The sequence below is a fragment of the Neopelma chrysocephalum genome, unplaced genomic scaffold, assembly GCF_003984885.1.
Source record: "Neopelma chrysocephalum unplaced genomic scaffold, ASM398488v2 Primary Assembly neopelma1_97390, whole genome shotgun sequence".
Taxonomy (NCBI): domain Eukaryota; kingdom Metazoa; phylum Chordata; class Aves; order Passeriformes; family Pipridae; genus Neopelma; species Neopelma chrysocephalum.
In genome coordinates this window covers 3,641,949-3,658,023 of record NW_020926031.1, presented here as the reverse complement: position 1 = coordinate 3,658,023, position 16,075 = coordinate 3,641,949, and the positions used below count along the sequence as shown (strand labels likewise).

At 35.4% G+C, this 16,075-nt stretch overlaps 1 protein-coding gene across 5 annotated transcripts in view; it reads left to right on the top strand.

The window, feature by feature from the left end:
- Positions 1-16,075, top strand: part of IDE (insulin degrading enzyme) — a 61,566-nt gene that overhangs the window by 28,761 nt on the left and 16,730 nt on the right. For 4 of the 5 annotated variants that reach the window (XM_027672390.1, XM_027672391.1, XM_027672388.1 and 1 more), the window contains 6 exons: positions 3,588-3,690; positions 4,561-4,683; positions 7,121-7,203; positions 11,324-11,468; positions 14,137-14,247; positions 15,541-15,661. In XM_027672390.1, coding sequence (XP_027528191.1) covers positions 3,588-3,690; positions 4,561-4,683; positions 7,121-7,203; positions 11,324-11,468; positions 14,137-14,247; positions 15,541-15,661 — 686 coding nt within the window. Of the gene's footprint in view, positions 1-3,587; positions 3,691-4,560; positions 4,684-7,120; positions 7,204-11,323; positions 11,469-12,001; positions 12,147-14,136; positions 14,248-15,540; positions 15,662-16,075 lie in introns of all 5 variants that reach the window. The other variant, XM_027672389.1, reaches the window with a different exon arrangement.

The following is a 16,075-nucleotide window of genomic DNA, read 5'->3' as shown; positions in this document are numbered from 1 at the left end:
TTTACTGTTTTTACCTCAGTCACATTATGTTATGCATATGAATAAGATACATTTTTTCCATTGTTTGACAATAATTTGGAAGACAGAGTTTAAATTGGGTCCTATAAAAGGGCATTGATCCTTTATAAGTATAGATTTTTCTTCTTTTGCAACAAATTTGCTCCGACATGTTTGTTACTAATATCACAGATACTGTGTTTTCTAACTCTATTACTTCTTCACCCTTAGAACCCTGAGTTTTGTTATGTAAGTCTGGAATATAATAGTTGATAATCTTTTCTGGAACTACCTTCATTTCAAAGCACACATTCTCTTCCCGAATAACACCCTCCTGTGGATCTGTCACTTTTAGCTTCATTTTAGATTTCAGAAGAATGAAAAACAAGATGGTATCTAGTAAATATGTATTACATTATAGAAACTGTGCTTGTTTTTGAAAATTGACCATGACCGAGGACTACAACAATTGGCATGTACAAGAATGTAAATACAGAAGTAAATTGAATTTATAGTTCCATGTTCATGAATGGCCCAAGCCTAATTGCATTTTAAGCAGGTCCTATTGAAGGTTGCCTGATTGCCTGTCTTGCTTTTCTCATGCATTTCAACACTGTCTTAAAACATAGGGATGTTCATAGTGCTATACAGCACAACACAGAATTGAAAAGCAAAAATAACATTACATAATTGGTAGCTGTAAAGATGCATTACAGTACATTTAAGTAGCTGCATGGCATTTTATTGCTAACTGCTGTGCTTCTTTTCTCCTTTTCATGCCCTGGTCTTCATTCCTGTCGGTGCTTGTATCTTGGTTTAAGTTGTAATTCTTGGACAGGTGAAATCCCTTCCGATTTGTTTATGTTGTTGTGGGTATGTTTCTGAGAGCTCAAAATGTCAGTAATCATTCCAGTAGTGATTTGGGATACAGGGAGAGCAGGAGGATCCCTTGAAGCAAAACTGCTTGAAGAATTACAATGCTGATTTCCAGAGTTTCATTTTCTATACACTGAGCAGACAGAATTATTTTTAGCTCTTTAATTTTAGTGTGTTCCTACAGCAAATGTTTGGATGCTTGAATTGTCACTACTGCTTGAACATCAGTATGTTGGAGAAGGGTAGAAGGAGGAAATGTTGAATAACAGACATCTGTATATTATAGCTTAAGACATCTTTGTCTTGCTTCTCAGACCATATGATTATTGGAAGTTTACCAGGATAATATTTTCACTTAAGACTTTTCTTTCTTTCTTTCTTTTTTTTTTGTTTAATTTTTGTTTTTTATTTACTGCATGAAAAGACCTGGTAGGTTGCTCTGAAATTCTAAAAGACTTTATGGTTTTTATAGTCTCTTACAAACTTCGTGCCAGTATTGTGGTTTAACCCCAGCCAGCAACTAAGCACCACACAACTGCTTGCTCATCCCCCCACCAGTGGGATTAAGGAGAGAATCAGAAGGGTAAAAGCTGGAAAACTCGTGGGTTGAAATTAAGACAGTTTTATAGGGAAAGCAAAGGCTGCACGCACAAGCAAAGCAAACCCAGGAGTTAATTCACTGCTTCCCATGGGCAGGCAGGTATTCAACCATCTCCAGGAGAGCAGGGGCCCGTCACGCACAGCAGTTACTTGGGAACACAAACACCATCACTTAAATGTCCCCCACTTACTCTTTCTGCCCCCCACTTTATATACTGAGCATGATCCCACATGGTCTGGAATATCCCTTTGGTCAGTTGGGGTCACCTGTCTCAGCCATGTCTCTTCCTGGTGGGCCACACACCCCCAGCCTCCTTAACCAGGAGCATGAAAAGGCCTTGGTTCTGTGTAAGCCCTGCTCAAGCAACAACAACAGCATCTGTATATTATTAACCCTGTGTTCAGCACAAATCCAAAACACATCCCCATACCAGGCATGGTGAAGAAAATTAACTGTACCCCAGGCAAAACCAGCACAACATGATAGAACTCTTACTCACCAGCTGTTCAAGTTAAAATGCAAACCAGAATATTTCTGTGGTTCGCTTTAATAAAAACAACAATCTAACAGATTCCACCTTGCTGACCAAGCTAGTGTCTGCTTTTTTGCAAGAACAAGTATTCCCAGGATTAAAATGCTTAGTTCTTTGCTGATTATTTATTTAATAGTACTTCTTTTGTATAAAAAATGAAATAGATACATCATGCAAACAGATATGAGACCATTTTGTATGAAGGCACATTAAAAATGTTAACCATGTCTATTGCCTTTTAGCAATGAGAGATGAAATAATGCATCTACTAAAAATAAGTATTCTCATTCTGGTTTGGATATTGCATAACTTCTGCAGAGGAGCAAGGGTTGTTTTGTATGTGTGTTTGTGCTAATCATGTGGTTCATTAAAAGCTGGGGAGTAGAAATGTCTCCCTTTCTCACCCCAGAGGAAATCTGCATCCCTAAAACATTCTTTAGTATGTATGATTTAAAATATTGTCTCAAAATTAGACCATCCATGGAGCAAGTCCTGCTTCAGTTTTTGAATCTGTTGTTAGAGAATGTGTCTTTACAGTTCCATGTACTTAAGTGCATCTAATGCTGGCTGTTTACCTCACTGCTCTCCTGCTACTCAAGCTGCAATGCAGGGATTAAATCATTAATAATTTGAAAATATTCATAATAGGGGCATCTAGGACTAAATACAGTAGAATCCTGTTTTCTTCAGCCTTCTTGGATCATTTAGTGATTTATGTGTGATTTAGATGAACTGGGAGAGATAAGAACAAGGGCATTTACAGTATTAGTCTACATAGTTAAACTTTTCAATGAATTGCAAAATTCATCCCAAGTGTATTGTAACGTAACAATACTATAGTTGGAGGCACATCCACATGTGCTTTGATTTGCACCCCACTTTGCTGTGCACATTAGAAATAAACAACAGAATGTTCCTGGTCTGAAGATGCTGTGATCAAAAAAGAACACTTACATTGCACATATTTTGATGTTGTAATGGGCATTTAAGTCATCTGCACAAGACTTGACAAAGTTTGTTACTGTGCTATTCAGCATCTAGTGATTATTAAATATATGTAGGAGGTAATTGTGCTACCGTTTTTAACCATTTCAAAATTCTTAGAAATATTTGTTTACTCTTGAAGTTAGCCACTTACTTCCATTGAATACTTTTTTGTGTTGTAGATTGTTCAAAAGAATTAAAGGAGTTTTCTTGATTCCTGTCATGTAGGCTACTGAAAAAATACTGATTAATTTGTAATTTTCTTTTTTTTGTGTTTCTTTTCATTTAGGTGTATTCTTTAGTTCAGGGAACATCTGGATGATGCTGTTAGTCATATGGTTTAGTTTTAGGTAATCATGTAAGAAGCAGGGAATTGAACTTGCTGATCCTTATGGTAACATTAACTTGATAAGGTTAACTTTAGTGCGTAGTTCGGTATACATATATTTGCTGTCCAGGGTACCCTGTAATTGTCCAGGGACTGTTTGCAGAAATAAATGCATTCTGGGGATGGAGCAGAAACAGTGCTCGGAATAATTTCTCACACTCTCTTCTCAGACACATTCATGACAAAGTGCTTTGTCTCTTTGTTTTCAGAGTTGCAATAGTTTCCAAGTCTTTTGAAGGAAAAACTGATCGAACAGAAGACTGGTATGGAACACAGTACAAGCAAGAAGCGATTTCTGATGAAGTTATTAAGGCATGTTAAAACTTTTAATATATTCTAATACCTGCAAATGAAAGTCAGTGGCAAACCCTTTGTCTGATTTTCCATTTAGTTCAAGGGAGAGGTTAAATCTACTGCTCTACATAGCATGAAAATCATACAATAAGTCTGTTTAATGTTACATGTTAAAACGTTTTTTCTGTAAATGATCTATAATATGCAGTGGCTACTTAAAAATGTAAACATTTACTTCTTAAAATGTAATAGTGTCTATTATACGTTAATGAACTCATCTGTACTTAAGAAAAGAATCTTTTTGCAACTGTTATATGTAACTATTTTTAAAATTTACTTTTGCAACATAGAAAACACATATATATTGCCAGTTAAATGAGATTCTAAAAATGAAAACCCCGGTAAAGGAGGTAGGAAAATCCTTATTGAAACTTGTTATTGTTCTAATCTTTTAAGAAGAGATGGCTGCAAAGTATATACCTCCAAGCTGAATTGGACCTTCCAAGTGTGCTCTGAACAGACATTACATAGGAACGCTTCCTTTTGCTTGACCACACCTATGTTCTTGATTAGAATTCCTGTTGAAGTTTAATATCATCATTTACAGTTCATAGTAGCAGAAAATATGAGACATAAAACACACAGTACTGTAAACTTTTCAAAATTACCTTTTGTCACTATCTTCCTTCTCAGAGTACTTCATCCTGCTGATCGTCTACTTTGACTTGTTTTCCCAGCTATGTCTCTCTTTCCCTGTTATCTTAATAGTATTTACACATAAGGTGGTGGAACACATTTTAAAATCTTTTGTTTCAGCATGAAATAAATATATATCTATTAGTTAAGCAGAAATTCTGCTTAGCCTCACTGTTTCTCCTATTTATCTAGAAATGGCAAAATGCTGACTTGAATGGGAAATTCAAGCTTCCGATGAAGAACGAGTTCATTCCTACAAACTTTGAGATTTTGCCATTGGAAAAAGATGCAACACAGTACCCTGCCCTTGTCAAGGTAAACTGTATTTGTCCCACTTGCTACCTAACATCGTGGGAAGTTAATTCCTCTGTGTTTCTAAAATACAGATCATGTCATATTTTAAAATATAATAAAAAAAGTACATAACTTCAAGATATTGCTGTAAAGACGGTAGTGGATTATGACTGTTTGGATTCCTATGTAAATGAATCTGCAAACAGCTTGAACTCTTTCTGCCCTTCTGAAAGGGTGTTGGACTGACAGAAATAGTAATAAGGTTGTTTATTCAGCAGAAGAGCGACTGCCACTCTTACATTTTTTTAAGCACTGTTGAGTAAGGCATGAGTGTAGACAAGGCTATTCTTTTGTAACTGTGTGTGGAAAAAACGTGTGATGGCATGGAAAAAGGGAGAGAGAGGTGTAAACATGTAAATAGACGTCACTCTCCAGTTTCCTAGAAGCATCATTTCATGATCTCAAAATATTTGGAAAATCTCAGTTTTTCTGAGCATGTAAAACATAGAAAAAATTACTTCTTACTATTGTAAAGCATGGTTGTCTTTGCTAATGCTCATCCCTGTTTTAGGCTTAACTGGAGGATAAATACGAAAAATGTTCAGCAATTACATGTTGTACTTCATCTTGAATACTCAATTCAGGAATACTTCTTTCACACTAGATGAATAGAAGTCTACTCTAGTGCAAAGATACCCTTCAGGAAAACATATTTGTTCTGCATAGAACATTTTAAGTGTATACTTGAAGCAATATTATTAATGGAGAAAGACTTTGAGCATATGTTTATGTTCATCCTGAACAAAACCCCTTAACTTTAGCAGGGACACATACTACAACTTTATTAAATAACACTAACTGGTGTGCTGCAGAAACTTGATGGTCCTTCAGTGTCTCTGTAGCAGCTTGGTAATTGATCCACGCAAAAACTTTGCTTTAAGCTGTCATTGCTTTGGAAATGTATTTGCTTTTGGTTTTTCCTTTCTCTTTAAAATATATTTTCTGAGGGAAAATGGTTTTAATCTCATGCAGTTGATGAAATACACTTTATCTGTTCTGCCCGAATCTCTTTTCTTATTTTTCTCTCCAGCTGTATGTCTGTGCCATTTTCTTTTTGTAGGCACTGACATTTTTCTGACCCCACAGCAAAACATTGCAAGAACTAAATCAGCAAGAATGATGTACAAAAACCCCAGCTTTTCTGCTGCTTTGTGTCCCTAAGTGAGCTTACTAAGGACTGGACCAGTGTTGTGGAGAAAGGGAGGGACAGGAACATAAGTGCAGGAACAAGATGGCCATTTTCCCTGGCAGAATGTCACTATGTCACCTCTGTTGTAATGGCACATCTTGCCCTGAAAAGCCCTCAGGATAGAGGGCAGTTGGGATATGGGCTGTGGCCTGAGGGCCAAACTGTTCTATGGACTGCAGGTGGTGATGTCCAACTGTTGGGTCGGGTCTGCAGTACCACAGACAGGCTTTACTGTTTAGCATTCTGTCCCTCATATAAGATGTATTCTAAATGGCATGATAGCAATTTAACAGAATAGAAACTTTGTTGTCTTTGAGTGAAGCTGTAGTTTGGCCTTTTAGTGTGAGTCAGATATTGTGGAGGAAGGTGTGCTGTAAGAGATGAGACTTAATTCTTTTATGCAAAAAAGAAGAGGAAAATACCATGGTAAATCCCTGAGAAGCAAAGAACATCTTCTCAAAAATATGAAAAAGAAAAATAATCTGACATTTAAAAGTTCTCTCTTGTTATGCGTGGCAATGCAAAGAAAAGGTGTTGGGGAGATAAAGTTAACTAAAGTTGGAAAAGAGATGGAGCAGGTATGTTAGTTTTTGTAGGAGAAAAAGCAATAGGGGAGGTTGTTTAGAGTCTTTCCTGTACTAGGAAGTTATTCTGAAAAATTTTGGAGACAGATCTTTTAACTAATTTCCAAATAATTTTACTACTTTTTCTAAATGTGTACATGTTACTTCTCTCTGATGTTACGTTCAAACAACATATAATGCATTTTTTTTTTTATAAAGCATTGATAATAACTTTAACAATAACAATAATACACAGGTATATTCTTAGTTCTAAACTGTGTCATGATATGCTGCTCTAGTGCTGCATAATGACACATCTTTTATTGCCAGCATTAGCAGGGAATTTTGTGCAGTTAACTCTATATTTGTCTTTTATCATTGCTCTCTAGAAAAGTAGTTCCCATTTTGATCCTGAGCTCATTCACAATGCTGGGGCCATTTAACTGCTTGGTAAGGTGACATGTGGTAAGAAGGAAGTGTCAGTACAGATAGATAGATGTATCCACAATGTATATAGCAAGAAATTGAATTTAAGAGGATAATGCTAACTTGAGATTTGAACTGGTGAAGAGACTTTTTTTAAATAGTGCCATATACTGCAGTTAAAAGTCAAGTGACTTTAACAAAACCTCTTTTCTTGACACAGGACACTGCTATGAGCAAACTATGGTTCAAGCAAGATGACAAATTTTTTTTGCCGAAAGCTTGTCTCAACTTTGAATTTTTCAGGTATGCGATGTTGAGTATATCACATAAATTGCTCTCCAAAAGTCTGTTGTTTATTGGGAATCTGCATTTCTGTGGCAAAAACTTCCTTGCGTGCACTGACACTTGGAAATGTTTGTCCTTACTTTGAATATACAATACAGTATAGGTAGCAGGAAGGCTCATCAAGCTACGCAGTAATTGAATGGCAAGCAGTTTGAGGCTCTCCATCTAGATTAACAGGAAAAGTTTAACTAAAAATACTCCTAAAACAAATTTTCTTCTATGTTTTATTTGCTGTACCTGAAATATGCCTGCCAATAGGAGCTACTATATGTTGCAATATACTCTTTAAAAATGTGTGTATTTTTACATTAATTACTAGGTCAAACTGTTTTAAGATCTGTGTTTTCGTTATGAAATGCTATTCTGATAATGATTTTAGGTTCAAATTCTAGTTTCATTTGCATAATGCAAGCCATTATAAAACGTGCTTAAAATTTTACTAAACTGACAGCAACAACTGATTTTTATTTTTTTTTCTCCAAGAGCATCATCTGTATTATCAATGAATGTGTGATTTTCACCCCAAAATGCATGATACAAAACTGTAATGTTAATCCTGGTCTTGCATTATTTTCATCACAGGAAAATTATTTTTCTTTGAGTAAGCATGCCAATGATAGACCTTCTTAATGTTCCTTTCAAGTAATAAATTTCTAACTTTTAAAATAAAAAAATACTGCTGTCTTTAGAGTGCAGCTGTTTCTGTGTTGGACTACTGAAAGGTAAAAAATTCAGGGACTCTCCTTTTCCCTAATTAAATGATTCAGTGATATTGCTGGAAAGGCTATTATGAGGGCTCTTACAGCTGCTTTTAGATGCACTGTTGAGTCCTTGTTTTGAGACACTACTTGAAATTTTTCTTGAAGAATTTTAGATAGAGGTTTTTTCCAGAGTATGTCATATCTTGGTACTGGTGTTGGTGAACTGGTTGGGGAAAACGGGTTTCCTGGAAATTTCCTCCTCCTTTTTATTTTTTGAAACCACAGTGCAAATGTTACAGCTGTTTCAACTTTGATGTGTCAGGAAATGGAGGATCAAAATGGTAACTGCCCATTCTTATTCAGAGAACAATAATTGCAATTCTTTGCCTTCTTTGTTCATACTTGGTGGCTTTCCTTGTACTGTGTTTGGCTAAAATCCAAAATAGGATTTTATTGATGGACACTGAGTTTGTTATACAGTTGTGGTTTTTCACATCAGTTTCAAATGAACTATGAGTAAACCAGTCTCTGAACCAGTTTGTGAAAGATTAATAGATAATAACTGATTTTTTGTGGAGCACACAAAGGTATAAAAGTGTGTGCACATACACACAATACCACGGAATCATTTGGGCTGGAAGGGACCTTTAAAAGTCATCTAGTCCAACCCTCTTGCACTGAGCAGGGGTGTCTTCAGTTGGATCAGTGGTGATGGTCCTACCCAGTTAGATTTGTACTTTGATCTCAGTGAACCCTTTTAAAAAGCCAGGAGTATTTGAGCTTTGATGATCAGTGTAGTGGAATGGCTTGCCTCTTTCCTCCTGGGAATGGTTACAGGTGGAAAGTTGGGTTTTTCTTAGGGTTGGGAGTGAGGGTTCTTTCCTTTTCCTTAAAAATAAGATGGTGATTGAATGTGGACATAACAATACTGGGTACGTCATCTCCAAAAGAAGGTGTAAGCAGGTTTGTCAAGTTTTGGTACTTAAAAAAGAGTCTTGGTGAATCTCTCTCTCTTTCTCTTTGGTGATGCTGATGGTCATTGAAGGAAAGGTGAAATGTACAGTGTTTATTCATGAGACTCAGTGAAATCACCTGTATCTCTTGTGACCAAGTGAATTGCTGAATAAAGCCATCTTAATGACATGGGTTTTCATAAAAACTTTTAGCCTTAATTCTAGATCAGAATGTGAAGGCTGTGCTGCCTTGTAGCCGATTACAAGAATTTGTTCATACTACAGGCTGCTTCAGTAAGGTAGAAAAAAAGAGGATTTCTTCTGCCTGCAGCCCTGGTCATCAAGAATCATAGAAAGAATTCCTGACCCGGGTGTTATAGCAGCAATTGCTGTGTAAATGAATTAAGAGGAAGTTGATGATGGTGATTTCTCCCTCAAATACACAAATCCCATGGGAACAATGAGTATATGAATCTCTTGAAATCACGTTATTCCAAAACTGAAAATCCTTACAGGGATCCTTCTTAAAGAAACATCACAGTAAAAACATCTGACGTGGGACTTACCACCCAACCTAAAAGGTGATGATAAGCTTTTGCTTTTGTGTGAATTGCAACTTAAGAACTCAACAAGCATCCCTTTTTAAAAGGAGCAGAATAACCATGTAATGTGCTGATGTTTTGAAAACTCTCTAAAGTTAGTTAACAACACTAAAGTGTTGATTCCAGCTATGTCACTTATAGCTCTGTTTGAAAGAAGAAAAGACCGGACTTCATGATTTTTCAAATACACTATCAGTGATTAAGTTGTTCTGCTTGAGTCTAATAAGAAAGGTAAACTAGAAATAAACATTTATTTACAAAACTGTCAGTAATAGGAGGCAACTCCAAGAACAGTGTTGTAATAATTTTCAGTTATTTTTTACTTGAGGATAAATGATTTAGTAGTCATGATTATTTTCAAAACTCCCTGTTGGCCTCTGCCAGCTAAACGAGTATACAGAATTTATAACTGATACAGACATAGTAATCATTCAAACTGATTAAGTCTCTATTGTAGTATCAAAATGGAAAAAAAATATAATGAGTTTGGAGTAAGGCTTATGGTAACATAGGATTGACCTAAATCTTGCTTTGAATTCAGTCTTAATTAAAAAATTCAATCGTAGTTGGATTTGCATCACTGGGCATATTGAAATTGCTCATTTTTGGGAAATTGTAGGGAGAAATGCAAATAACAGCCCTTTTGGTTTTTTTACTGACGTGTTTGCTTAATCTGGGCTAAGATTTTGGACTATAGCAGGCTCTGCTTCTCTAATAGCTTTTTTTTTTTAAGTCCGTTCCTCTGCTTTCTTTCCTTAATCTAAAAGGAAGGAGAAGTCAAGGCCTTACTAAAAACAACCAGGAACCTTCTTAAAAATACCTTTGCAATGTATTTTATCAGCTTATGTTTTGTGGTCATGTGATCTTGGTTTTACTGCATTAATGTTGGTATACACTGAGAAATACCATTCTGTATAGGTATAAACATATATGATGGCATGTCTCTCAATATCACCATTAGTGACTGCTTAGAGAAAATAAATGCAAATGGCGTGGGTTTGAGTTGTAAGCCATATCCTGGCAGCAGATTTTTTCAGATACTACTGATTATTCCTGTGAAATTGATAATGAATTTACATGCACTTCAGAAGCTTTAGAAAAAAGTAATCATAGTACAAATAACTTGACTCCACGAATCTTTAAAACACACAGGTATTTAACCATTAGCACAGTTGAAACATTGCTTGAGTCTTTGAGAGGCTCAGTTTCTCTTTTAGAGAAATTTGCAACAGTATTGTATATGATCAGGTGCTTCTAATGCAACAGTAAATCTTGTATTGCTGTTGCCACTGAAAGGATAACACAAAAAATTGTAATGTTATGACAGTGGATATGCCAAACTTCTTTTCAGAGCTGAACTTGGCATGTACTGCGTATTTTCATACCACAAATTGTTCATCTCTTAATTTTTGTAATAGAAACTACATTGTTTTCTGATAGCATATGAGAATTAACTAAATTAATGTTCAGTGTGTGGGCTTTCATATCGGTCTGTTAAATTATGTTGGTATATTTAGTTTATTTTACTCCTGGTGAATTCTGACTGTGCAGCCAAGTAAATATAATGTGTCTTGATTTATGAGCACAAATAGAATAACCCTGGAATCTTCGATATATTTAGGAGTTCCCCAAACCATAAGCAAGCTAAGTAACTATTTTCAGGTGTGTTCACATTTGGCTTCAAAACAGGTATCCTTCATAATCGGATCCATCAGCATAAAATCACAGAAAATATTGTTTCCTTCAGATCAAACTTAAAAGGCCAAAAGAAACAGAGAAATAATTTTAAACTGCGTATTTTACTTTCAACATTTTCTTCCAGCCCATTTGCTTACGTGGATCCCTTGCATTGTAACATGGCCTATTTGTACCTTGAACTACTCAAAGACTCCCTCAACGAGTATGCATATGCAGCAGAACTAGCTGGCTTGAACTATGATCTCCAAAATACCATCTATGGGATGTATGTAAGTACCCAAATCAAGGAAGAGCTTAGAGCCTTGAAACTACTTCCACTCATCAACATTTTTATATTGATTTGATGGAAGGACTTTTAAATAAAAAATTAAGGCTGTTAGTCCTTTTGATCTTGGTTATTAACCATTCTTTCTTTGATTTGAATTTTAAGTTGAATTTTGTTCAAAGTCTTCAACAGTCTTTCAGTTCACATTAAGCAAATTTTCTTCTTTATTTTTGTATCATTCATGAAATTAATTAGTTGTAAGATTTCTTCCTCCATTTAAAAAAAAAAAAAAAGGCAACCCTAATCCAAGCTTACATATTTATATAAGTTTGTCAGATGTCTACTAAAAGCTTTCTGACTGATGGGGTAAAAGACCCCCTTTTCATGCTATTAAATAAATGGTATACTTCAGCTTTTCTGTTCAAGAACTACTGATCATGAGGCTGCATATACATACTCTTCAGTCATATTTCTTCATCCATTACTTTGTCACTGCTTGAGGTATCAAAGCATTTCTTTTGTTTTTCTTTTTGTTAGTCGCTACATTTATGCTGATCCTCTCCATTGCAACATGACATACCTGTTTATCAGGTTATTGAAGGATGATTTAAAAGAGTATACATATGCAGCACGCCTCTCAGGTTTGGTCTATGGCATTGCATCAGGAATGAATGCAATACTTGTAAGTAAGAAAACGCAGGAGGAAATTAAACAGCTTGGGAGTTGTTGAGCTTGGAGAAAACATTTGACTTCTGCATTTCTAAATGAGATGGTTAATGTTTTTTTCCTTGCGTATATCTCATGAATTAAAGGCAATGCAAAACTATATTTTGTACTGAGTGACCTGTTTAAGATTGCAGTGTCTTGTGAACATGTGTGCAGTACAGTTGTTGCGTTCTAGTTCACATTTTTACTTGCTTGCATGGTAATCTGGAAAGTACTATTGCTGGTTTCTTTATAAAAAGATTAACTTTTCTGTGGAATGAATCTCAGCGTTACAGGTTTTGTTACAATTCTCTAATTCTGCTTTAGTGAGCTGTGGAAATGGATTGTGCATGTGTTCATTAGATTGCAATGCTGGATATTTATGGCTTTTCTTTAGTGTTTGTTTTTATTACATGTTTTATGATCTGTTTTAAAGTGCTGACAATACTTGATAAATACTGGTATTATGATAAATTATTATTTCTTACTCATCTTCTCCTATGAGATTTATAATGGGACATTTTAGTAGTCTGTCTCAAAGTTCTATTAAAAGCTTTTGTTAACCATCATTATATATCAGAATGTGTTTCAAAATTTCCTGTAGAAGTATTGTTTTCCAGAACGTCTTAGTAAAAAAATATTCTGTATATGGTCTTTATGTTTTCTGTATGAGAGAGTGCTGCAGTTTCTTTTTTTATCTATCATGAATGTAATTTCCTTGTAGCATTCACTTGACTTGCTGCAAACACGGTTATCTATTCTCAGTTTAAAACTTGCTGATGTTTCTGTGGTCAGGATTAATTCCTTTAAAAAAAAAAGTGTGTAGTTTTCTTAATTTTTAGTCACAATTTGAGAGTTTAGAGTTATTTCAAATATTATCTGAAAACTTGTAGTCTTCTGTATTGTGAGAAGTTTTATAGTTAATAAGTGTAACGGTACAATGTTGATGATTTAAGCAAGGGCAGATGCTACATTGAAAGCAGTCACCCATGGTGATTGCTGAACACTTTGGGTTCCTTTGCCAATTTAGGATACCAGCCTTTTTCATAAATCCATTTATGATAGCTTTTTCTTCAAATTCATGGTTCAGCTATGTTTCAGCAACCATAGAAGAAAAAAAAAAATCTTTCTACCAGAAAGCAGGAATTCACCTGTATGTTGGTTTGTGTTCTAAAGTTTAGTTTTACTCTTAAAAATTAAACTGCACAAATCCAATCAAATTCCTGCTTTGAGATACCAGATTTTGAAGTTTTTCCCACAAAAAAAAGGCCTTTTAGTGTCTTTTTTTTTTGCAAGAGAAATTTTCTGTAGCTTGATGGAATAATATAATAATTTTTGTTAATTTTTAAATAACCTAGTTTATTTCATGTATACTTTAAAAAAAAAGTATAATCAGATCAATATCTCATTACAATTTCAGACTAACTACCTTAGTGTTTCAGTCCCGCACCATCCTGGTTATAAATTGTGTTGCTCTTGATAGCACCCCTTTTCTTGTAGTACTGCTTACTTCAACTTACATAAAATATATTTTTGATCAACAACATAAACATGAAAAAGGATTAAAAGTAAATTGGAGAGAATATTTTAGAAGGTTGTGAATCTAGACTTCATTACAAAAGTGAGAAACGGAGAGTAAAACCACTTCAGTACTCCAGAGGTACAGTTTACTGACTAGATTCAATATTGTAATCATTAAAAATCTGTATTCTGAGTACAGTTTGCTTAAATCAACATGAAATTACGTTAATTCATTTATAACTCCTGAGCAAATGTGCAATATTATATTCATAAGTTCTCTTGTGATGAGTAAAGGGATTTAATTTTAGAATGAGTTAATGTTCAATAAATGGTGAATTTAGAGTAAGTATTGAAAAGTGTATTGCTCATTGAATTATGCAAGACTTGGTAATTGTTTTATTCTTTTATCTTCCACATTTAAAGCAAATTATGCAATTTTTCCGTAGCTCTCTGTAAAAGGTTATAATGACAAGCAACATATCTTGCTCAAGAAGATCATTGAGAAAATGGCTACCTTTGAGATTGATGAAAAACGATTTGAAATCATCAAGGAAGCGGTAAGCTGCATGAGAAATTTACCCTTTGGAGTCATTTAAAATCGAGTGCATTGACTTCATATGAAATCTGAGGGCTGGCTATCCATGGAAATAAAGAGTGACATTCTGCCTTAGTGGGACTCCAGAAGTTTTTTTCTCTTGTCTTTTTTATGGTCATGAGTTCCTCAGAGTGTTTGTATTACATTGTTTGAAAATAACTGGCCCTGTAATCTTCTTCTAGTCAGTCTTTCTTATGATGTATGGAGGGATTTGCAGCTTGCTTTGATAGGAGTAGAAATCTAAGGGGGGGCTGGGGGGCGTGCAAATCTTAACTTCTGTACCCTCTTTTACAAATTGGAATATTTTCAGTGGGACCTAGCCATGAAAGAAGGGGGAAATGGATGAAGGGGGAAAGGGAGTGATGAAAAGATTTGCAATATTTCTTCTCCCCTGGCGTGTCTTGGCTGTTGGGCCAAGATCCTTTGGTGCAAAGGTAACCAGCTGGTTAATACATGCTGACTTCTGGAACTCAAATCAGATGGGGGGACTGCAGTTTTCTTCCCTCATGAACAGATAAGGGAAATACCAGCTTCTGGCTTCTGTTTGGAACAGACAGAAGGATACCTCCCCAGCAACTTCATGCTCAATGTTTGTCGCTCATGTGCCCTGAAATTAATTGCTTTTGTCCCGTACTGGAAATGCATCCGACTTGCCAAAGCTATTAGTTTTCACTTCCCAGTTCCTCTGGTAGAGGAAAAAGGTTTTTCTTATTTTGTAAAGGTGCAGCTGGACTAGAAAAGAGTTTGGGTTTTTTTTGGAGAAGTTCACTTATTGTTCTCTCATACCTCCTTTATCCATGCAAGGAATTGTCAAGATGCTCCTGGTTTTGTCTAACCAAATCAGCTGAAGGAAGCAGCTGAGAGAAAAATACATTTTCTAATAACTTTATTCCTCCACCCCTGGTCAGTCATCATAGAATGTGTATTTCGTAGGTAGAGCAACTTGATTTAAGTACTTATTTAGTTCTAACTGCAGTAATTTCATTTTCAGTCATTAATTTTATGGAAAAGTTTGATTTCATGCTCATTTCAACTATCTTAATGATTGCTGCTTAATCCAAAGGCTCAGAAGCCCACATTATTGCCAAGGTCACTTAACACAATTTTTTTAACACATTTAACAAGCAAGGTAATGTTCCTGATGTCTGAAATGTGTCTTCTTGATGCTACACAAAGTTGAGAATGCAATGTTAATATTTTTTGTTCATACCTCTATTTCTAAATTTCTAATTTGAGCTTAATGATTTTGTTTTAGTACATGAGATCACTTAACAACTTCAGGGCTGAACAGCCTCACCAACATGCAATGTATTATCTCCGACTCCTGATGACAGAAGTTGCTTGGACCAAAGATGAATTAAAAGAAGCTCTAGATGGTAATGTTCTGCTACTTTTAAACGTTATTATTTTTATTTTTTTTTCTTGTGGAAAATGTCTTGTTACTAAACTAATGAGGGTGCCTATTTTGAGCTCTGCTCGCTATTCAAGTGAAGCCCCTGCAGTGCCAGACCTGAGCTGATGCTGGTCGTGCTGTACTTGTCCTCCAGTTCAAGAAAGTAGAGTAGTTCAGGCCAAAAGGCCTCAAAGGGCAAAACTTACTGGTAAAAGTTCAGGCAAAATTTGAACAGCTTTGTGGGTGTGAGCCTAGGTCTTTGAATCCAGTGCTTAATCAATATTGATGAAATCATTTGGCTCTAGTTGACATTTGCAGATGCATTGGGCTGTATCTGCATTGTGCTTCCCAGTGCACAAACTATTTTGTTTTTTCCATTATCAGGGAAACCTAACTC